This window comes from Schistocerca cancellata, chromosome 1 (assembly GCF_023864275.1).
Source record: "Schistocerca cancellata isolate TAMUIC-IGC-003103 chromosome 1, iqSchCanc2.1, whole genome shotgun sequence".
NCBI classification, from domain to species: domain Eukaryota; kingdom Metazoa; phylum Arthropoda; class Insecta; order Orthoptera; family Acrididae; genus Schistocerca; species Schistocerca cancellata.
In genome coordinates, this window is record NC_064626.1 from 289,484,544 (window position 1) to 289,503,441 (window position 18,898).

Genomic DNA, 18,898 nt, shown 5'->3' on the forward strand with positions numbered 1-18,898 from the left:
TCACTAATTGAATCGAATGATATTTGTACTAGGTATTCCTTCAGTTTGCTCTTGAACTTTGGTTTTTCAGGAGCAAGACTTTTGATGACACTGGGTAGAGCATTGTAAATTCTGATGCCTGTATAATTTACTCCTCTCTGTACAAGCATATAATTTCACTGCTTACTATGAAATTCCTCTGTTAACCTGGTGTTGTGACCATTTTATTCACTATTGGTTTTGAAGAGAGAGTGGTTTTTATTAATCAAACATACAAAGGAGTGTATGTACTGAGATATGATTGTAAATTCCTATAGTCTTCTAAGCATATTCCTGCATGAGAGCCTTGGTTGCACACCACTCATGATACGTATATCTCTCTTCTGAGCAATGAAAATTTTTTTTTGCCAGGTGCTTATTGCCCCAAAAGATGATTCCATAAGTCAAAAGTGCATGGAAATATCCAAAATAAGCAGCTCTTATGGCCTCCTTATGTGTGGTCGATGCAATTATGTGTGAGGCAGATATTGCAGAATGTAGCCTTTTTTTCTAGATCTATGATGTGGTTGGACCAATTTAGTTTGTAGTATATATACACACCCTGAAACTTAGCTGAGACGAATTGCTTTATTTGTTGTCCATTACATTCTATATTTATATCCCCCAGTTCTTTATGTGCCATATGAAACTGTACATAATGAGTTTTTTTTTATATTCAGAGAGAGTCCATTACAGTTAAACCATTCTAGAATGTCATCAAATGCATTGTTCGCAGATGTTTCCCTGTTGGTCCCTGTTGCTTTGTCAACAAGAATGGAAGTATCGTCAGCAAATAGGCTGAACTTTCTCACTGATGTGGTACATTGTAGGAGGTCATTTATCAATATAAGAAACAGTTAGAGTCAGGCGAACTGAGCCTTGAGGCACTCCAGTGTTGACTGTACCCCACTTGGATAAAGCTGGGATTTGACTACTGTCGGTAATTATTACCCTTTGTTTCCTATCTGTAAGGTAGGATTTAATCCATGACCCCATTATTCCATTTAACCCATAGTAGTCTGCTTTATTTAGCAGAATTTTGTGGTTGACACAGTCAAAAGGTTTGGACAGATCACATAGGACTCCAGTTGGTGCAGTTTTCTGTTAAGACATTTGGGAATTTGATTGGTGAAACTGAAAATAGCGTCATCAATTGATAGGCCTTGCCCTAAATCAACTGACATTGACTGAGAATGGTATGGCTGTTCAGGTGATTAACAATTCTCCTGTACACCAGTTTCTCAAGGACATTTAAAAAACTTTTTAGCAGGGATGTTTGGCGGTAGTTTGTTACATCAGTTTTTACATCTTTCTTGAAAAGTGTTTTCACACAGGCATATTGTAATCTAAATGGAACAATACCTTGTTTTAGGCATTCATTAAAAATGTGACACAAGACTGCAGTGCTTGAGTATCTTAGTTGAAATATTATCAACCCCACAAGAGTTTTTTGACTTCATCTCTCCGATTGTCTTATTGTTCTCACTAGGTGTAATGGGGGTTATCTGCATCTGGCAAACTCTGCCATTCTTAGTTTTACACAGAAGGGCTATCGCATCATCCACTGAGCCTTCACAGCCAATTTTTTCTGCGGTTGTTAAAAATTTTTATTGAGGATATTAGCAACTTCCTCAGTTCTTTTAACAATAGTTTCATCCAGAATTAATTCTACAACAGTCATGTACTTTACTTTTTTACTGCTCTCTCTTTTTATAACTTGCCAGGTTGTTTTTGATTTGTTGATCGAGTTATCATTTTCAGATGTTATGTACATAGTTTTGGATTTTTTATTATTCTTTTTAAAGTATTACAGTAAAATCTGTAGTCCTCATTATTGATGGGATCATTAGATAGCCTTAGGGAATCATATAAATTTCTTTTTGTTCTAATAGAGGGTTTCCGTTTTGCGGCCTGAGGATTGTTTCTGAAGATTATTTTTGGAAATACTGTTTCAAACAATGACCCAAATTCATTAGAGAACAGATTAAATTTTGCATTACTGTTCCTCTCGGTAAATACAGGGGACCAGTCGATCTGCTGTAAGTGAAGGTTGAAGATTTCTAAGTTATCATTATTGACTGGCCTGACAGTTTTAAAGGAGTATTTCGGTGTATGACACAGTTTGATATGATTTACTGTAAGCAGACCACTGAGAATTTGACTTACAATGATACTCCTACTTCTGTATCTGTACAGGAATATATTGTCAATTAGGCTTTTACAAGTACTAATTGCTCTAGTACTATTCTAATTAGGTTAAATGATTCCATCAGGTGCTCTAGTTCTCATCTGCTGTTACAGTATTTATAGTTAAGAAGTTAATAATTTCTTGGCAATTAGAAAAATAATTTAGAGGGTGCATGTTGCTGGGTGATGTAATGGGTGCACATACTATGGTTAACTACCGGTACCGTAGGAAAGTTCTGTACCTTAAAGTCAGTTTAAAAAAAAAAGAGAGAGACTTGAAATTGCGCTTCTTGTTTTCGTTGCTGTGTGTGCCATCTTTTCGAGGGAAGATCATTGAAAAACCTCGCGATTACAGCGGCGTCCGGCAAAAATATAAACAATGTGAAGTTATAGGAAGTGCCGGAGCAGTTAATTCGTGTAGTCCTGTTAGTGAATATGGCTATTTACGGTATGTGCCCAAGCGTTCGTTCAGTGCTTATGCGGCTATAGAAAAATATAGCTGTCATCGCGTTTGTTACTGGTATCACCAGATTACGAGCAGTAATTCTGGTGTGTTGTTTTCTTGTGGCATGACAATACCTGACACATGTAATGTTTGACTGTACTCGTGGAGTCTCACAAAGTGTAATGGTACCGTGTTAAATAAAAACTTTGTTCATATTTGAATGTTTGTTTTTCCTTTTTGATTCTGAAATTAAAAATAACTGTAATATCTGATTGTGGAAAACCTATAACAGTGGCCACTATTTCCAGTAATATGTACTACAGCAGATGACATATTTAGAGCATACGCCACCAATTATATGAAGTGTCGTCGCGTTGACGCATTTTCCTTCATAGAAATAAATAGTTGAAAAAGCTGATTAGATATACTGCTGTTTCATTGCTTGTAAGCCGGCCGTTGTGGCCGAGCGGTTCTATGCGCTTCAGTCTGGAACCGCGCGAACGCTACGGTCGCAGGTTGGAATCCTGCCTCTGGCATGGATGTGTGTGATGTTCTTAGGTAATTTCAGGTTTAAGTAGTTCTAGGTGACTGATGACCTCAGATGTTAAGTCCCATAGTGCTCAGAGCCGTTTGAACCATTGCTTGTACTGGGGACACATCACTGAAAAGTCTGACTTGCAACTGTTTTGTATATATTTGTAATGACATCTGCTAAAATTTAGTAGTTGTAAAGCTCCCTTTCAAGCGAACTTTTAATATTTTAATTTAAAAGTAGTTTCTTAATTATTCCACTTTTCTAATTGCCTGATATATAAAGGAAACAACTGTGGGAAGAAAGGTTAACAATGTCAAAATGCATTTGAAGTGTCAATCACTGAAGAGGTTTTTGTGTGTGGAAATTTGATTTCTTGTGAAATTTGTGACTGCACAGATTCCTCAGCAAGCAAAATGTAACTATGCTCATATTAGGAAGATAAACTGTACAGGAAAGATTTACCTTCTAGAGACATAAAGGTGTGATATTAACAAAAGGTTTAAAGCTTGTCCTATTAGTTTCAGTTTGTCTGTTTGAGAAGTTATGTGCCTTTCAGTTCAGACATAACTTTTCAGACATAACTTCTTGTTCATCATCATTTAGTTCTCTGGCAGTTGGATAATCCCATTGGTGCTCTCAACTCCAGAACTGCCACACTCCATTCTGAAAAATAATGCAAGTTGTCTATAACCCAGTCCTATTTCAGTCAGATTTTTGGAGATACTGTGTTACTTTCTTATGTACTGTAACACACTTTACTGAAAACCAATTTGTGTTTTCATCGATATATTTGTTTCAGGTACTCTGACACTTTTTGTGGTACTTCTCAGTGCAGTGACCAGAGCATCTAAACTATGTGAGTTGTCTTCGTAGCATGCATGTGGTCATGTTTGTTTAAGATGAGGCTACTACTGTTTCTGCACAGACCATTGCAAAAACCATATTTGTTTTGCCCCCAGTCTCATTAATAATGTATGAAACATCAATAAACATTCTTGAAACAACTGCCATGAGATAAACAAAATGTTTTATGTGCATCAGTAAGTGGCAATACCGAAATGAACAGCTTTATTATCAGTTAATGGTTGTAATCACAATAAGAAATAGACCTTCTGGAGAGCTCACAGTGTTGATCCTAACATGAATTGTAGATTGGATTTCTGTTTTTCATTTCTGCACTGCTAATTTTTGTTATTGTGTAATGTACATGATAGAATAGTACCAATAAATGGCTGATATTTCTCTCTGGCCTAATAATCAATGATGGAAATTGATTTTACTGACAAGAGAGAGTTGGGTGAGAGGGATCATTTAAACACATTTTCTCATTCGTCATAGTACTGTGAAATCAATGAAATTCCCTGTCCTATGTTTCTTGTGTTATGCTGACTCAAATATTTTGCATGCTTATTTACTTGCATGTTTTGTGAACAATGACTTCCTTCATATATGGATGCATCTTGAGCTTATGCAATATGGTTATTTTAGTTTCCCATTTTATTAGTGAATGAAATTCTCTATTTTCTGCATTGACCAGGTTTTTCTACTGTTTTCTGCGTTGAACTGTTGAGCTACATTGGTCATTAATTTGCCAGATAAATGATACATCTGTAATATGTTCTAAACAGTATACCAGACTTGTGAGCTACATAATCATATTTAGTATGGTACTGCAAATTACAGGAGGGAACATATAGATAAAAATAAGGAATGACATTCATTCGCCTGCAAATGCTACTTCAAAGTGTTACAATGTGTATGAAGGAGTGCACTTGGGTATCTGTGTGTGCGTGAAAGTTTGCGCTTGGACTAGAGGAAAGAATGACAGCTATTGCTATTTTATGAGCTGTTAGTTTTAGCAGTAGTCTTATTTGTTAATGGCTAAAGGATTTAACTTTTTATTTTCATTTTTTAATTTAAGAAATAGCTGCTCTCTGGCAAAGAAATCACAAGAACAGAATAACACATGTCATCAATCAGTTTGAGAGGAACAGGTTTGAAATTACTATCAAGTCATCAAAGTGAAGAGTTTCCAAATTTTTTCCTAATGTCTAGTAACCTCACAATTGACCAGTGGGCAAACCTTAATCTATCATGCTGAAAATGGAGTCTGTTTAACTATCACAAAGTAAACACTGAAAATGCAGCAATAAGAAGTGAGTGTTTAACGGCAATTTAAACAATTCTTATTCAGACTTTTTGTGTATTCTCTGGATCAACTGAGGTCAATTCTGAAATGGTTTCATAAACAGGGCCACAGCCAATATTCTATCCTGTCTTGGTCCACGATGAGTGTGCACTATCTCTAACAACTTCATTGATGACAGGACATTTTTCCTCCCTGTACGATTCAATAATGTTTTAACCACTATACCTGGATGAGGTATCAGGCTTTGCATTGATGTAATCTGTCAACAACCTAGAACCTCTGTTACTAGTTTAGTTTCATTTCAGTATATCACAACTTTCAAGATCGCTTAAAAAAGGCAGTAATATAATTTATATACAAAGGAAGGTAAGGCTTAATATACGTAAAATTGCAGCAGTTTTTCTAATGTAGTTTAGTGGAATCCTTGTGTCTCGTGGACAAAGTAGGTGAATTAATATAACCGCCATCAATTCACAATTTGGTTAATATTTTATTGTCGTTAAGCTTACAGAAGCAATAGACAACGTCAAATTACAAAATATAAACAAAATTATATGCAGAAGTTATAAGTACAATATTACAGTAGTTTTATAAATAGTCAATATGCAGGACATACAATATATAAAGTGAGGTAGGGAAATACGGAAGTGTCAGATCCCGCCCGTCTGCTTTGACCCATGACGTCACAAAGATGGCGGATATGACCATAAACCACGATTCCAATATGGCGCATATAAAGTCTGTACGTACACATTATGAGGACGAAAATACATCGAAAAACAAACACACCCACTTTCCGCAAAAAGCCTAATGACACTAACGGGAAAAGTGCGGGAAATTGGGTGTTTTCAGGTGGGGGCAAACTAAATACAAACAAATTTAGACACCCATCCCCATACAAAACAACGAAAAAACCGACATCACAAAGCTCCCCAAATACCACTAAACACAATATCATCTGGAATCGGACACATCCCTTGACCTATATAGCTCAACAGCAGCTCCCGATCCCATAAATTAGGATCAAACACTTCCCTCGGCCTATACAGCTCAAAAACACCTCCCGATACTAATATCAACATACACAGCCACACGTTGGGATCGAACACTTCCACTGACCTGCGCACTTAATTTTATCCGATTAATTTTACTAAAATTACCACACAATGTACAGAGAACAACACTAAATTAACCTTGACACAAAATTGTTAACTCACTGAAACAAATTCCACTACAAACACAGCCGACACTCGAGCAATTCTGGATAATGAGCAAAAGCAAACTGAGCCCATTACACCACACAAACGAAAACCCTGAACATACCACCAGAGAGCACAACAAACCACAACACGACGACATCTACAAACACGCCACACTCACAAACCAAACTCCGCGCCGTCATGACGTCACACACGACAACACCCTTACGTCACGGGTCAAAGCCGACGCGTGGGATCGGACGCTTCTGTCGACCCGTGAGGTAGTACAACCAAATCAGTCAGAATGTACCAGTACAAAATACAGGAAAAAGTCAGAATACCAAGACAGGAAAACATATTATATACAAAGAAATATTACATCAGATTATAATAACTGCCCTTTGCAACAGTGCAGAGAAAAACAGATTTATGCTTATTACTAGCTACTAACAAATAGGTAACTAGAACTGCTAATGAAATAATTAATATAGTATATCGGGAGCAGCCAAAGTTTAAAATATTATTTGTTTTTGACTGCAATCAAGAAATTCATCAAGGGAATAAAAAGGATGCTCGACCAGCCACTCATACAGTTTTGGCTTGATCTTCTCGATAGGACAGGCGAATTTACAAAGAGCAAATTTATTGCAACATTTGGAACCTGCTACATGGTAGCTTTTTAAAGACTTAGTTAAACATTGAAAAGGTACATCAGTGTGTTTCCTGTTTCTCGTATTATACGAATGTATATTTTCTCTCACAAACAATGGCTTGCAGGAATCTAGTCTACCAGAATCAGTGATAATTCTTACAACTTTTTTTTGCAGTAGAAGAATATCTTGTACATGGCTACAGTTTCCCCATAATAGTAAACCATAAGAAATAATGCTCTGAAAGAAGGCAAAATATGCTGATCTAATATAGTAATCTGATACACAACCTTTTAACCTTCTCAACAAATAGATTACTCTAGAAAGCCTAGCAGATTATAGTTAATATGGTAATTCCAATTAAGTTTACTATCTATCTATATACCAAGAAATTTAACATTTCTCAAAGTGGTAAGGATGACCTGACTAAATGGCAGATGAAACATCACTTAATAAGCCAGCAATGGTTACAGGAACAAAGACTCCAATGGAAATCTTTTCTCCTCATTTTGATGATAAATTAACAGATGACATTGTGTTGTACAATAATGTGCACATGAGGAACATTTATGGATAGCTTGGCACATCTCATGAAGAGAGCCATCTGCTGTGGGCTGCTAGCCTGCCACGTGTGGTCTGATCCAGCTGGGGCTGTCTGCTTACTGGTCCGCCAGCCTGCCTCATTCTGGTGAACCTGTGGTGGCAATAGGCTGACCTGTTTAGCCTATTAATTGCAGCCGACCAATAACTTGCAAACAGTGACCAACCCCAGGCTGCAACAATCACTCGATGTGGTACATCTGTGTTTGCACTTCAGCGCCCATCTCTTCTACATCTGGAAGAGTCATAAAATTTTATGTCCTGTGCGAGTGTGTAGGATAAACTGAGGCTACATGAGCTATTTTGCTGTAGTTTGGCAGTCACACATAATTTTGGGTTTTTGTACAAAAGATGTAAGCAAACATAATCTTAAAAAAATACATTCTTTATAAACACACGTGTTTCTTGTAAGCTCTCTGCATCGGATTCAGCATGGAAAAATAATTCATTCCATCTTTAGTAATGCAAAACAAAATTGTGCAATTTTGTAGTACAGTTTGGATGAGAACCACACTAAATAATTGTTTGTAAGTAGAGTGAATTCTTATTTTAAGCACTCGTACTCCTTTTCTCTGAAACAATAAGTCCTGCACAACTAAAATTTTCTTCCACTGCGGCAGTAGAAGCAGGAACAGCAAAGTTCCTGTGTGCCAACCTAAAAAGGGTTCAAAAGGTATGCTGTTGTAATTTGCACTGGGAAAGCAACACATCTGGGCCTTTGTTGTCTTTTTTTTCAGTCAGTATTTTATGCTCCAATATATGGCCTTTTCTCCGTCAATCTAAAATCACATCAATAAAATAATAAAGCTAAAAGAATCCCTAGTTGTACAACCACTTTGCACACACAAACCAAAATATCTCCTTATGAAATATTTCACAGTGAGGTCCTTGGATAAAAAGTTCTTCGTTAACTTGCTGCGTCAGATTCAGATCAACCCCTAAGCCCTCAGTGATGGAGGTTATATTCGGCTTTTTCCCTTGATTGTTATTTCAATGCTCTATGAGGGGGCAGTCTAACAGCAAGTAAAACTATTCTTTAGCCAAAGGTTTCATGTGCTTAAAGGACATAACTAAATATGTAAAAAAAATATATGATGAAAATAATTTTTTTCATACGCTTTGGTGAATAATTTTTATAATTGCTAAATCCTTTTAGTTGATTTTATATTACAGTTAAAATATAATCAGTGGTGATAATGGTTGCCGTTACTGTATAATGGTGATGCATCAAAAAGATAATGTCCATGGTGGAGGTGGAATGATGAGGATGTCTGTGGGACATTGTGGAACTGCAGAACGGGAAAGGGGGAGGGGGGGGGGAGGAAATAGTGTGATGGTGTAGTGCAGAATGTTTTCACTATCTATCTATATCCGAATCCCACTCCACCTACTGCCGGGTCTGGGTGCTGATGAGTCCTCTCCATTTGGCACGGTCCTCCCACCACTTTTCCTCCTCCACTTGTTGCCAGGTCACACCTCTCCTTTCTACAGATATTCTCACTCCCATTTTCCACCGTGTTCTTGGGCGCCCTCTTGGTCTTTTCCCATCCATCTTTAGTTCTTCATAATTTTGGGGAGTCTCTGCCCATGCATCCTCTTAACATGCTCATACCATCTTAATCTCTCTCTTTCAATTTCTTCTCTCATACTTTCTTGTTTAAGGTCCTTTCTAATCTCTACATTCCTTACTCTGTCCATTCTTGTTTTTCCCGTAACTGCTCTGAGAAATTTCATTTCCCCTGCTTGCAGTCTGCCCAAGTCCCTTTCTGTCATTGTCCATGTTTCTCCACCATAGGGATGTAATAATTCTTATACATAAGGAGTTTTGCTCTTTCTGAAACTTCATTACTCCAAATCTGGTGTTTTATTGTTTGTTAGAAATTGCCTCCCTTCTGTAACCTCCTATTAATTTCATTAGTTATTCTTCCATTCCTAGATATTTCACTCCCTAAATAAGTGAAACTTTCTACCACTTTGAGGGGTTCTCCATTCAAGGTAATATTTCCATTGATCCCTTTCTCTCTTCCAAATACCATTACTTCACTCTTATCTTTATTTATTTTTAATCCATACCTTTTCATTATTTCCTTCCACACATCAAGCTGTAACTGTACATCTACCTCTTTATCACCCCATATTAGCATATCATCTGCAAAAATCATCTTTTTGTCTTTTTCTTTTACTATATCTTTAACTGCCCTATTCATTCCCTCCATAACAACATTAAGAAGTGCAGGAGATAGAATACTTCCTTGCTTAAGTCCTTGTCTTATTTCGAAGTATTCAGAGTTCACCAACGGAGTTCTAATTCTACAATTGTGTCCTCTGTACATTGTCTTTATAATATTAATGTATCCATCTTCTATATCTATCTTCCTCATTTCTTCCCAGAGTCTTTCCCTGTCAACTGAGTCATATGCCTTTTCTATGTCTATAAAAACCATTATCACCCTTTTGTTATACTCCCAACTTTTTTCCATCAGTTGGCGGATAGAAAATATCAGGCCGATCGTGCTTCTTCCTTTCCTAAACCCATGCTGTTCTTCACTCAGCTCCTTTTATATCTTTTCACTTATTCGATTTTGACTTTTCTGACTGCAACTGGAAAAATGACTGCTGCAAATTCTGCTGCCCATGGCCCCAAAACCACCCTTCTCCCTGAAGATACTTGCTGCTTTCCCTTCAGGGAACCTGTGTTCTCTCACCTCAGCATGTTTTGCTATGCTTTGTTTCCTCACTACCACTGATACAGAGTTGCTAGTGTCCAGCAGCAGCAGCAGCATCCTCGTGCGCTCTGCACCTGAATGCACTGAGCTCCACAATGCACATGCAAATGTCCGATCTCAGCCAGCTGATCTTGATGAGTTCCATAATATATTTTGAGACATAGACATCCATGTAATACTTCTGTCAGAGACATGGCTCAAACCAAGTATTCCCATAAGCTGATAAATCTAGACAGTTATGTCTTTCTGAGAAACAAGAATTGTAACAGACGAGGGGGTTGAGTTGGGATGTACATACACTCTGATTTATCAGCCTCTATGCTACACACATCCAACAATAAAGAAGATAAACAAGTGGTATATACGTTCATAGATATCAAATGCCCTGATATATGCCCTCTGCAAACCTGGTGAAGTAGGCTGGTTTTCCTGCTTCGAAAATGCTTTTTCAAGTCTCAAATCGACCTATGAGCATATAGTTATAGTCCTTCCGGTATGAAATTTAAGTGGATGCTTTCTTCTTCAAATGTGTCATTACTTGATCTTACCCATCATACAAATAGTAATCATAGTCCCAAAGATACGTTTGCAACAAAATCCCTAAACAGAGTTGTTCATATCTCTCAAATATCTGCACCTGGCAAGTCTGCCGGTGATATAATTCTCATGACATACTCGCTAGAATGTCCCAGAAAGAAACAATGGCTGCTTATGTACCAAGGCTTGAAACACATTAATTTATCTCAGCTTGCAACTGAGGGCCAAGAAATAGTTTAAGGGGCTGTCTTCTATTCCCTTCTCATACATAAACTAAAACTCCATGCATTTAATAAAAAACTTATTCACCTATACGATGAATATGCTCCCCTACAGGCTGGAAATGTTAGAAGGAAACCCGCACCTTGGCCTGGCTAACTGAAGGACTAAAACAGCTGATGAATCCCAAAGCCTAAGCACTTCTTCTATACAAAATTGCATCCCACACTTGAAAAGCACATTGCTTACAGGCAGAAGTGGAACAGAGTCAGTCAAGCTGTGAGAAATGCAAAACTCTGGCATCCCCATGCATGAACCCAGAACAGAAATAAACCAGTAGTCTTAGTGGGAAATCTGTGTGGTCTTGGTATAGGAAAATTAAAAGCTGCAGCTGATCGAATTGTTTCAACTGGATGACTGAACTGACACTTCACATTATGGGCAACCATAAATGAAACAAGAGATTCAGCAGTAACTTCATGGGGGTAAACAACTGTAGCCACAAAAAAAGCCTATCTAAAGCATGTAACCTGCAATACCATCAAAAAAAGCCACCATGCCTATCAGATCAGCATCTACTGGACATGATGGCATCACAATCCAAAAGTGTGAAGCTTATTGGCCCACTACTGCCCATCCTCACGTGTATCTTCAACCATGCCTTAACCAGGAGTGTCTCCCCTGGGACCTAAGAACAGGGACTAGTTAAGCCACTACCAAAAAAGGATGTTGCCGCAGCACCCTCTAATTTTCCCATTCTTCTTGCACCGTCCAAGGCCTTAGAATATGTAGTCCGCAACCAGCCAACAAACTACCTAATTACAAACAAACTCCTACATGAATACTAATCTGGTTTACATAAACGTCACAGCACAACATCTGCCTTAATAAAGGTAACAGATGACCTGAAGCTTGCCATGTATGCACAAGAGACAACTATCACATGCTTTTTAGATTTGAGCAAAGCATTTGACACAGTCAGCTTTGACATTTACTTGCAAACTTAGCAGTCTAAATTTCTTGTCCAGTGCAGTGCAATGGTTTTGCTCATACCTGATGTCTTGCCAGCAATGAATCGTGCCTAGCACCATAAAGTCACACGGCAGGTAGTATCAGGCATCTCCCAGGATTCGGTATCAGTTCTTATACTCTTTTCATTGTAGGATAGTAATCTGTCATAAGTTTTGTCCTACTGCAAATACCACATGTGCAGTAATGACCTCCTCAGTGAAAATCCAGTAAATCTGAAGACAGCTGTCAACAATCTCAATATTGACCTGTGTTCACTATCAAATTGTGTGCAGGATATAAACCCACGTGAAACTCAAATGGTATTGGTTGGTCATTCTAAGCTCATTAGCCTGAATGGGACAAGTATCAACTTCTCTCTTTCAGCAAACAGTCTAGGAGTAAAAATAGATGTTTATCTAAATTGGACTGAGCATGTAACTGCAGTGCGAAAGAAGGCTTCAGCATCTCTCCATGCTCTACAAAAATATAAAAATGTCTTCCCTCTTAACCTGAAAGACAAACTTTTCCAACACTCATACATTCCATTATTGATTACAACGATGTTATCCTGCAAGACTTTTCTCAGGAAAGCTCACAGCACCTGGAACTGATTGTGAATGCCTGTGTTCATTATATCTCTGGTGTTCAGCTCTCTGATCATATGTAACCATAATATGCACAGCTAGTCTGGATGCATGCAGACAAGTGCAGAAGTTTTCATACCCTATGTCTTATCTAAATAAGCTGTCCCTCATATCTCTCCTCGGCTTTAATGCTCTTGTCTGAGCAACATGGCTGAAACACCCATCCCCATCACAGCAGAATCCTTTCTGTCCTACTCCATCATTCAGCCATTTTCTCAAAGTCCTTCTCAGTAGCAGGAACCAAAGTCCAGAATAACCTACCGCATTATATTCGAGAACTGAATAACATCTCCAGCTTCAGGAGACAGTTAATGGCATAGCTACTAAAGCAACAGTTGAGTACCATTGTTTCTATATACACTCATTACCCTTGTGTGTCCTTTCCAACCCGACCTTCCTCATTTCCCAGTATATGTAGCTGGTGCAGTCTCCATAAATTTGCTTTCTTCAGAACTTGCTATTTCAGAAAACATACGTTTTGTACCTATAAATTCTTTTTATGTCTGCTGCTATTATTATTATTATTATTGTTATTATTATTATTATTATATCTTTATTTCCTTTCTCAGACGTTATGTCTGGTTAAAAATGGAAAGTGACACGGACCTTGATCAAGCGTGACTTCCTTTTAACTGTACGGTATATGTTACATTGCATTTAGGAACTTTCGGGTAATTGAACATGTTTCAATAATTACAGATTTCTGTAGTTGTATATATACGTTTGGATGTAGCTGTATTGCGTTGATGTACTGGTGGATATTTTGTGGTATGACTCCTGTAGTTGATAGTATAATTGGTATAATGTCAACTGTATCCTGATGCCACACGTCCTTGACTTCCTCAGCCAGTTGGATTTATTTTTCAATTTTTTCTCCTGTTTTCTTCTGTATATTTGTTGTATTGGGTATGGATATTTCGATTAGTTGTGTTAATTTCTTCTTTTTATTGGTGAGTATGATGTCAGGTTTGTTATGTGGTGTTGTTTTATCTGTTATAATGGTTCTGTTCCAATATAATTTGTATTCATTATTCTCTAGTACATTTTGTGGTGCATACTTGTATGTGGGAACGTGTTGTTTTATTAGTTTATGTTGTAGGGCAAGTTGTTGATGTATTATTTTTGCTACATTGTCATGTCTTCTGGGGTATTCTGTATTTGCTAGTATTGTACATCCGCTTGTGATGTGGTCTACTGTTTCTATTTGTTGTTTGCAAAGTCTGCATTTATCTGTTGTGGTATTGGGATCTTTAATAATATGCTTGCTGTAATATCTGGTGTTTATTGTTTGATCCTGTATTGCAATCATGAATCCTTCCGTCTCGCTGTATGTATTGCCTTTTCTTAGCCATGTGTTGGATGCATCTTGATCGATGTGTGGCTGTGTTAGATGATACGGGTGCTTGCCATGTAGTGTTTTCTTTTACCAATTTACTTTCTTCGTATCTGTTGATGTTATGTGATCTAAAGGGTTGTAGAAGTGTTTATGAAATTGCAATGGTGTAGCCGATGTATTTATATGAGTGATTGCTTTGTGTATTTTGCTAGTTTCTGCTCGTTCTATAAAGAATTTTTTAAATTGTCTACCTGTCCATAATGTAGGTTTTTTATTTCAATAAATCCCCTTCCTCCTTCCTTTCTGCTTAATGTGAATCTTTCTGTTGCTGAATGTATGTGATGTATTCTATATTTGTGGATTGTGATTGTGTAAGTGTATTGAGTGCTTCTAGGTCTGTGTTACTCCATTTCACTACTCCAAATGAGTAGGTCAGTATTGGTATAGCATAAGTATTTATAGCTTTTGTCTTGTTTCTTGCTGTCAATTCTGTTTTCAGTATTTTTGTTAGACTTTGTCTATATTTTTCTTTTAGTTCTTCTTTAATATTTGAATTATCTATTCCTATTTTTTTCTGTATCCTCCATGTTTATAGGCATCTGTTTTTTCCATTGCTTCTATGCAGTCGCTGTGGTTATCCAATATGTAATCTTCTGGTTTAGTGTGTCTTCCCTTGTCTATGCTATTTTTCTACATTTGTCTGTTCCAAAAGCCATATTTATATCATTGCTGAATAATTCTGTTATCTTTAGTAATTGGTTGAGTTGTTGATTTCTTGCTGCCAGTAGTTTTAGATCATCCATGTATAGCAAATGTGTGATTTTGTGTTGGTATGTTCCAGTAATATTGTACCCATAATTTGTATTGTTTAGCATGTTGGATAGTGGGTTCAGAGCAAGGCAGAACCAGAAAGGACTTAATGAGGCTCCTTGGTATATTCCACGCTTAATCTGTATTGGCTGTGATGTGATATTATTTGATTTTTTTGGATATTAAGTGTGGCTTTCCAATTTTTCATTACTATGTTTAGGAACTGTATTAATTTAGGATCTACTTTGTATATTTCCAATATTTGTAGTAACCATGAGTGAGGTACACTATCAAAAACTTTTTGGTAATCAATGTATGCGTAGTGTAGTGACCTTTGTTTAGTTTTAGCTTGATATGTCACCTCTGCATCTATTATCAGTTGCTCTTTACATCCTCGTGCTCCTTTGCAACAGCCTTTTTGTTCTTCATTTATAATTTTGTTCTGTGTTGTATGTGTCATTAATTTCTGTGTAATGACTGAAGTTAATATTTTGTATATTGTTGGTAGGCATGTTACGGGGCGATATTTTGCTGGGTTTGCTGTGTCTGCTTGATCTTTAGGTTTCAGATACGTTATTCCAGGTGTAAGTGTATCAGGGAACGTGTATGGGTCTACAATGTAACTGTTAAATAATTTAGTTGGATGTGAATGTGTTGAGGTGAACTTCTTTAGCCAGAAATTTGCTATTTCATCTTTTCCAGGGGCTTTCCAATTGTGCGTAGAATTAATTGTTCGGGTGACTTCATGTTCCAAAATTATCACTTCAGGCATTTGTGGTATCATCTTGTATGTGTCTGTTTCTGCTTGTATCCACTGTGCATGTCTGTTATGTTGTACCGGGTTTGACCATATGTTGCTCCAGAAGTGTTCCATGTCTATTATGTTTGGTGGATTGTCTACTTTAATGTGTGTGTTATCTATTGTCTGGTAAAATTTCTTTTGGTTTGTGTTGAATGTTTGGTTTTGTTTCCTTCTATTTTCACTTTTTTTGTATCTTCTAAGTCGTTTGGCCAATGCTTGTAATTTCTTCTTCTTTTCATCTAATTGCTCTATCGCTTCTTGTTGTGAGATTTTACCTAACCTTTCTCGTTTTTTGTCTGATATTTCATTTCTTATAAATTGTGTTAGCTGTCCGATGTCTTTTCTGAGTTTTTCTATTCTGATCTGTAGCCCGTGTTGCCATGCTGCTCTTGTGGGTTTCTTCTGTGTGTTGGTTGGTTCTGATCTCTGCCTAGTGTGTATATTTAGTGTAGTGAGTGCTCCTGTATAAACCAGTAGTTGTAACTCTTCCATAGTTGTATTTTCATTTATTTTGTTGTGTATGTATGTGGTGATAGTTGTTATTGTTGTTTCGACTTGTGGGTTATTTGGTGACCTATGCAAGAATGGTCTAATGTCTGTATTTGTGTATTTGTATTCTATATACGTCAGCTGAAATTTTTCTTCTATATCTAACATGTGTGTCACATCGTGTTCTATTTGTGCTTGTTCTGGTGGCTGTCTTAAGATTTTGATTTCTTCTGATTGTTTAATTGATGCTTGTTGTTCTTTGTTTATTTGCTCTGGGATGTTTGAGTCCATTACTGTATTTTCTTCTTCTTCTGATTGTACATTATTTTGTTCTAGTATTTGTTGTACTTGTCGTTTGATGTTTACTAATTCTGACTGGGGTATCCTGTTATTTTTTATTATTACACAGATCTGATCAGCTAGTCGTTGTTCTGTTAAAAATTTTAATTCTGGGTATCTGGTAATAAATGTTGTGTACACTTGTGATCTGTATCCAGTTGAGTTGGTTCCTAAGTTTGTTGCTTGGTAATAACAGAACATGAGGTGTCGGTGAACTTCATCTGACCATCTCATCCTCTGTCTTTGTTTTCCTTCTAGGGTGGTTGCAGGAAACATATCCTGCAAAACACCTCTATTTGGATTTAAATCATTTTCCATGTGGCCGGCAGTGTCGTTATCACTGTGGGCGGGCATAGGGTTCAAACGCCGTCCCCGACCATGACGGCGCTTGTCCGAGGCTTCTTTAGTTCTGCCCTGAACCAACTAATCACACTAAAAGTGGGGTTAGCCCTATTAGTGGTTTGTTCTTTTTGTCGCCTTTCATGACTGGCAGAACATACCGAAGGCCTATTCTTTATTATTATTATTACTACTATTATTATTACTACTGCTATTGCTATACCATCATTACTTCTGTTAATATTAGTACTGCAATTGCTATTACTATTACTGTCATCTCTATTAGTAGCAACAGCAGCAGCAGTACAAGTAGTATCAGCATTGTCTAATTAGTTCATAGTCAGTGTTATTTAATCATATTGTTGCTATAGACAGTACCCGCCACGTTAGCCGATAGCACTAATGCGCTGCTTCCTGGACTCAGGTAGGCGCGCCGGCTCCAGATTGAATCTGTCTGGCGGATTAACGACAAGGGCCAGTGTGCCGGCCAGCCTGGATGTGGGTTTTAGGCAGTTTTCCACATCCCACTAGGTGAATACTGGGCTGGGCTGGGCCTCAGTTACACGACTCACAAACATCTGAACATTTCCACACTATTCCAAGAGTAGCACTAGACGCAGACAGCTGGGTTACACTAATTCCGTCCTGGGGGGTGGGGGGCTACGGGGTAGCAGCAGGAAGGGTGTCCAGCCACCCCTTAACATTAACCTTGCCAGATCCGTTACTAACCATGCTGACCCTGCAACCGCAGGATAAAGACATAAGCAAAAGAAGCAGCAAAAGAAGATTGTCACTATAGACACTCAAATCATTTTAATACTATTTTTCATATTAAAATAGTTATTTCTTTGGAAACTATGACGTGAAAAAGATGCAATATGTGTGAAACCCTGGTCTGATGTATAAGAGGGTCAGATGGCCCTAATCAGATCAGGTTAAATAAAGAAATAAAATGAGAGTGAAAGATAAAAGTAACCAGATTTGTACCACTGTTCTAAAATTTCAAAAAGTATATGCCACCATTAAAATGGGCGTATCTAACCAGGTTTGTACTGGGTTTGAAATATATTGACAGCAGAGAAGAAGACATTATCCTTAATTAAGACACGTTCACAGAGACAGGTAATATTAGTAACAATCTCAGACTTTTGACAGATGATAAGTTTTGCTATAAGACACTATTATTCAATCAAAATTGAAATAACATACACTTATATATGTAGAAACATCAACTTAATACTGATATTGGCAACTTATTCTTCATGTAATGAAATATGAAATTTTGCATTTAATGAGATATTAAATTCTAGTAGTGTTTGAGTACGCAATTAACATGTCGTAACTGAGAGTAAAAATAGTAGATGATGTAAATGGAATGATTACATAGGCTCAGCTAAAGTTAAAAAAAAATAATAATGGCAAGCTATAGTGAAAAAGTGCATTTGGCATATGGAACAGTTTTGTTGTGAAACACTTGGATGGTGTGTTCTTAGATGTTTCTTAAGTTTGTATGGGAATGATGCCAGGTTTCTCGAACATTTTCATGTATGTAATTATGTAATGATTGCTGTTTAGTGTATAAAATTGACTGATGGCTGTTGTATGTGATACTATGATCCATAAAGGATCACATTACTCCCAAATGCAACTGACTAAATAACTTATGAAAAATATCTATTATGACTTTTCATGTCTCCTCGAGTTATCTGAAATTGATATTGATACATCTGCTTGAAGAAAGATTTGATGTTAGGTGAAAAACCGCCTCATGGAAGAGGACTGTGGTTTACTTGTTAATAACTATAATATAATGTGAATAGATAAAGATCTCACTTATCAGTTGGTGACAGGAGTGAACACAGA

At 37.2% G+C, this 18,898-nt stretch overlaps 1 protein-coding gene across 2 annotated transcripts in view; it reads left to right on the plus strand.

Annotated features, from left to right (window-relative positions):
- Window positions 1-2,484: 2,484 nt before the first annotated feature.
- LOC126171570 (beta-1,3-glucosyltransferase) overlaps window positions 2,485-18,898 on the plus strand; it is a 95,875-nt gene continuing 79,461 nt past the window's right edge. The window contains exons 1-2 of one of the 2 annotated variants that reach the window (XM_049920811.1): window positions 2,485-2,653; window positions 3,985-4,041. In XM_049920811.1, the coding sequence (XP_049776768.1) occupies window positions 2,641-2,653; window positions 3,985-4,041 (70 nt within the window). In that variant the 5' untranslated portion in view covers window positions 2,485-2,640. The remainder of the gene's footprint in view (window positions 2,654-3,984; window positions 4,042-18,898) is intronic. The other variant, XM_049920810.1, reaches the window with a different exon arrangement.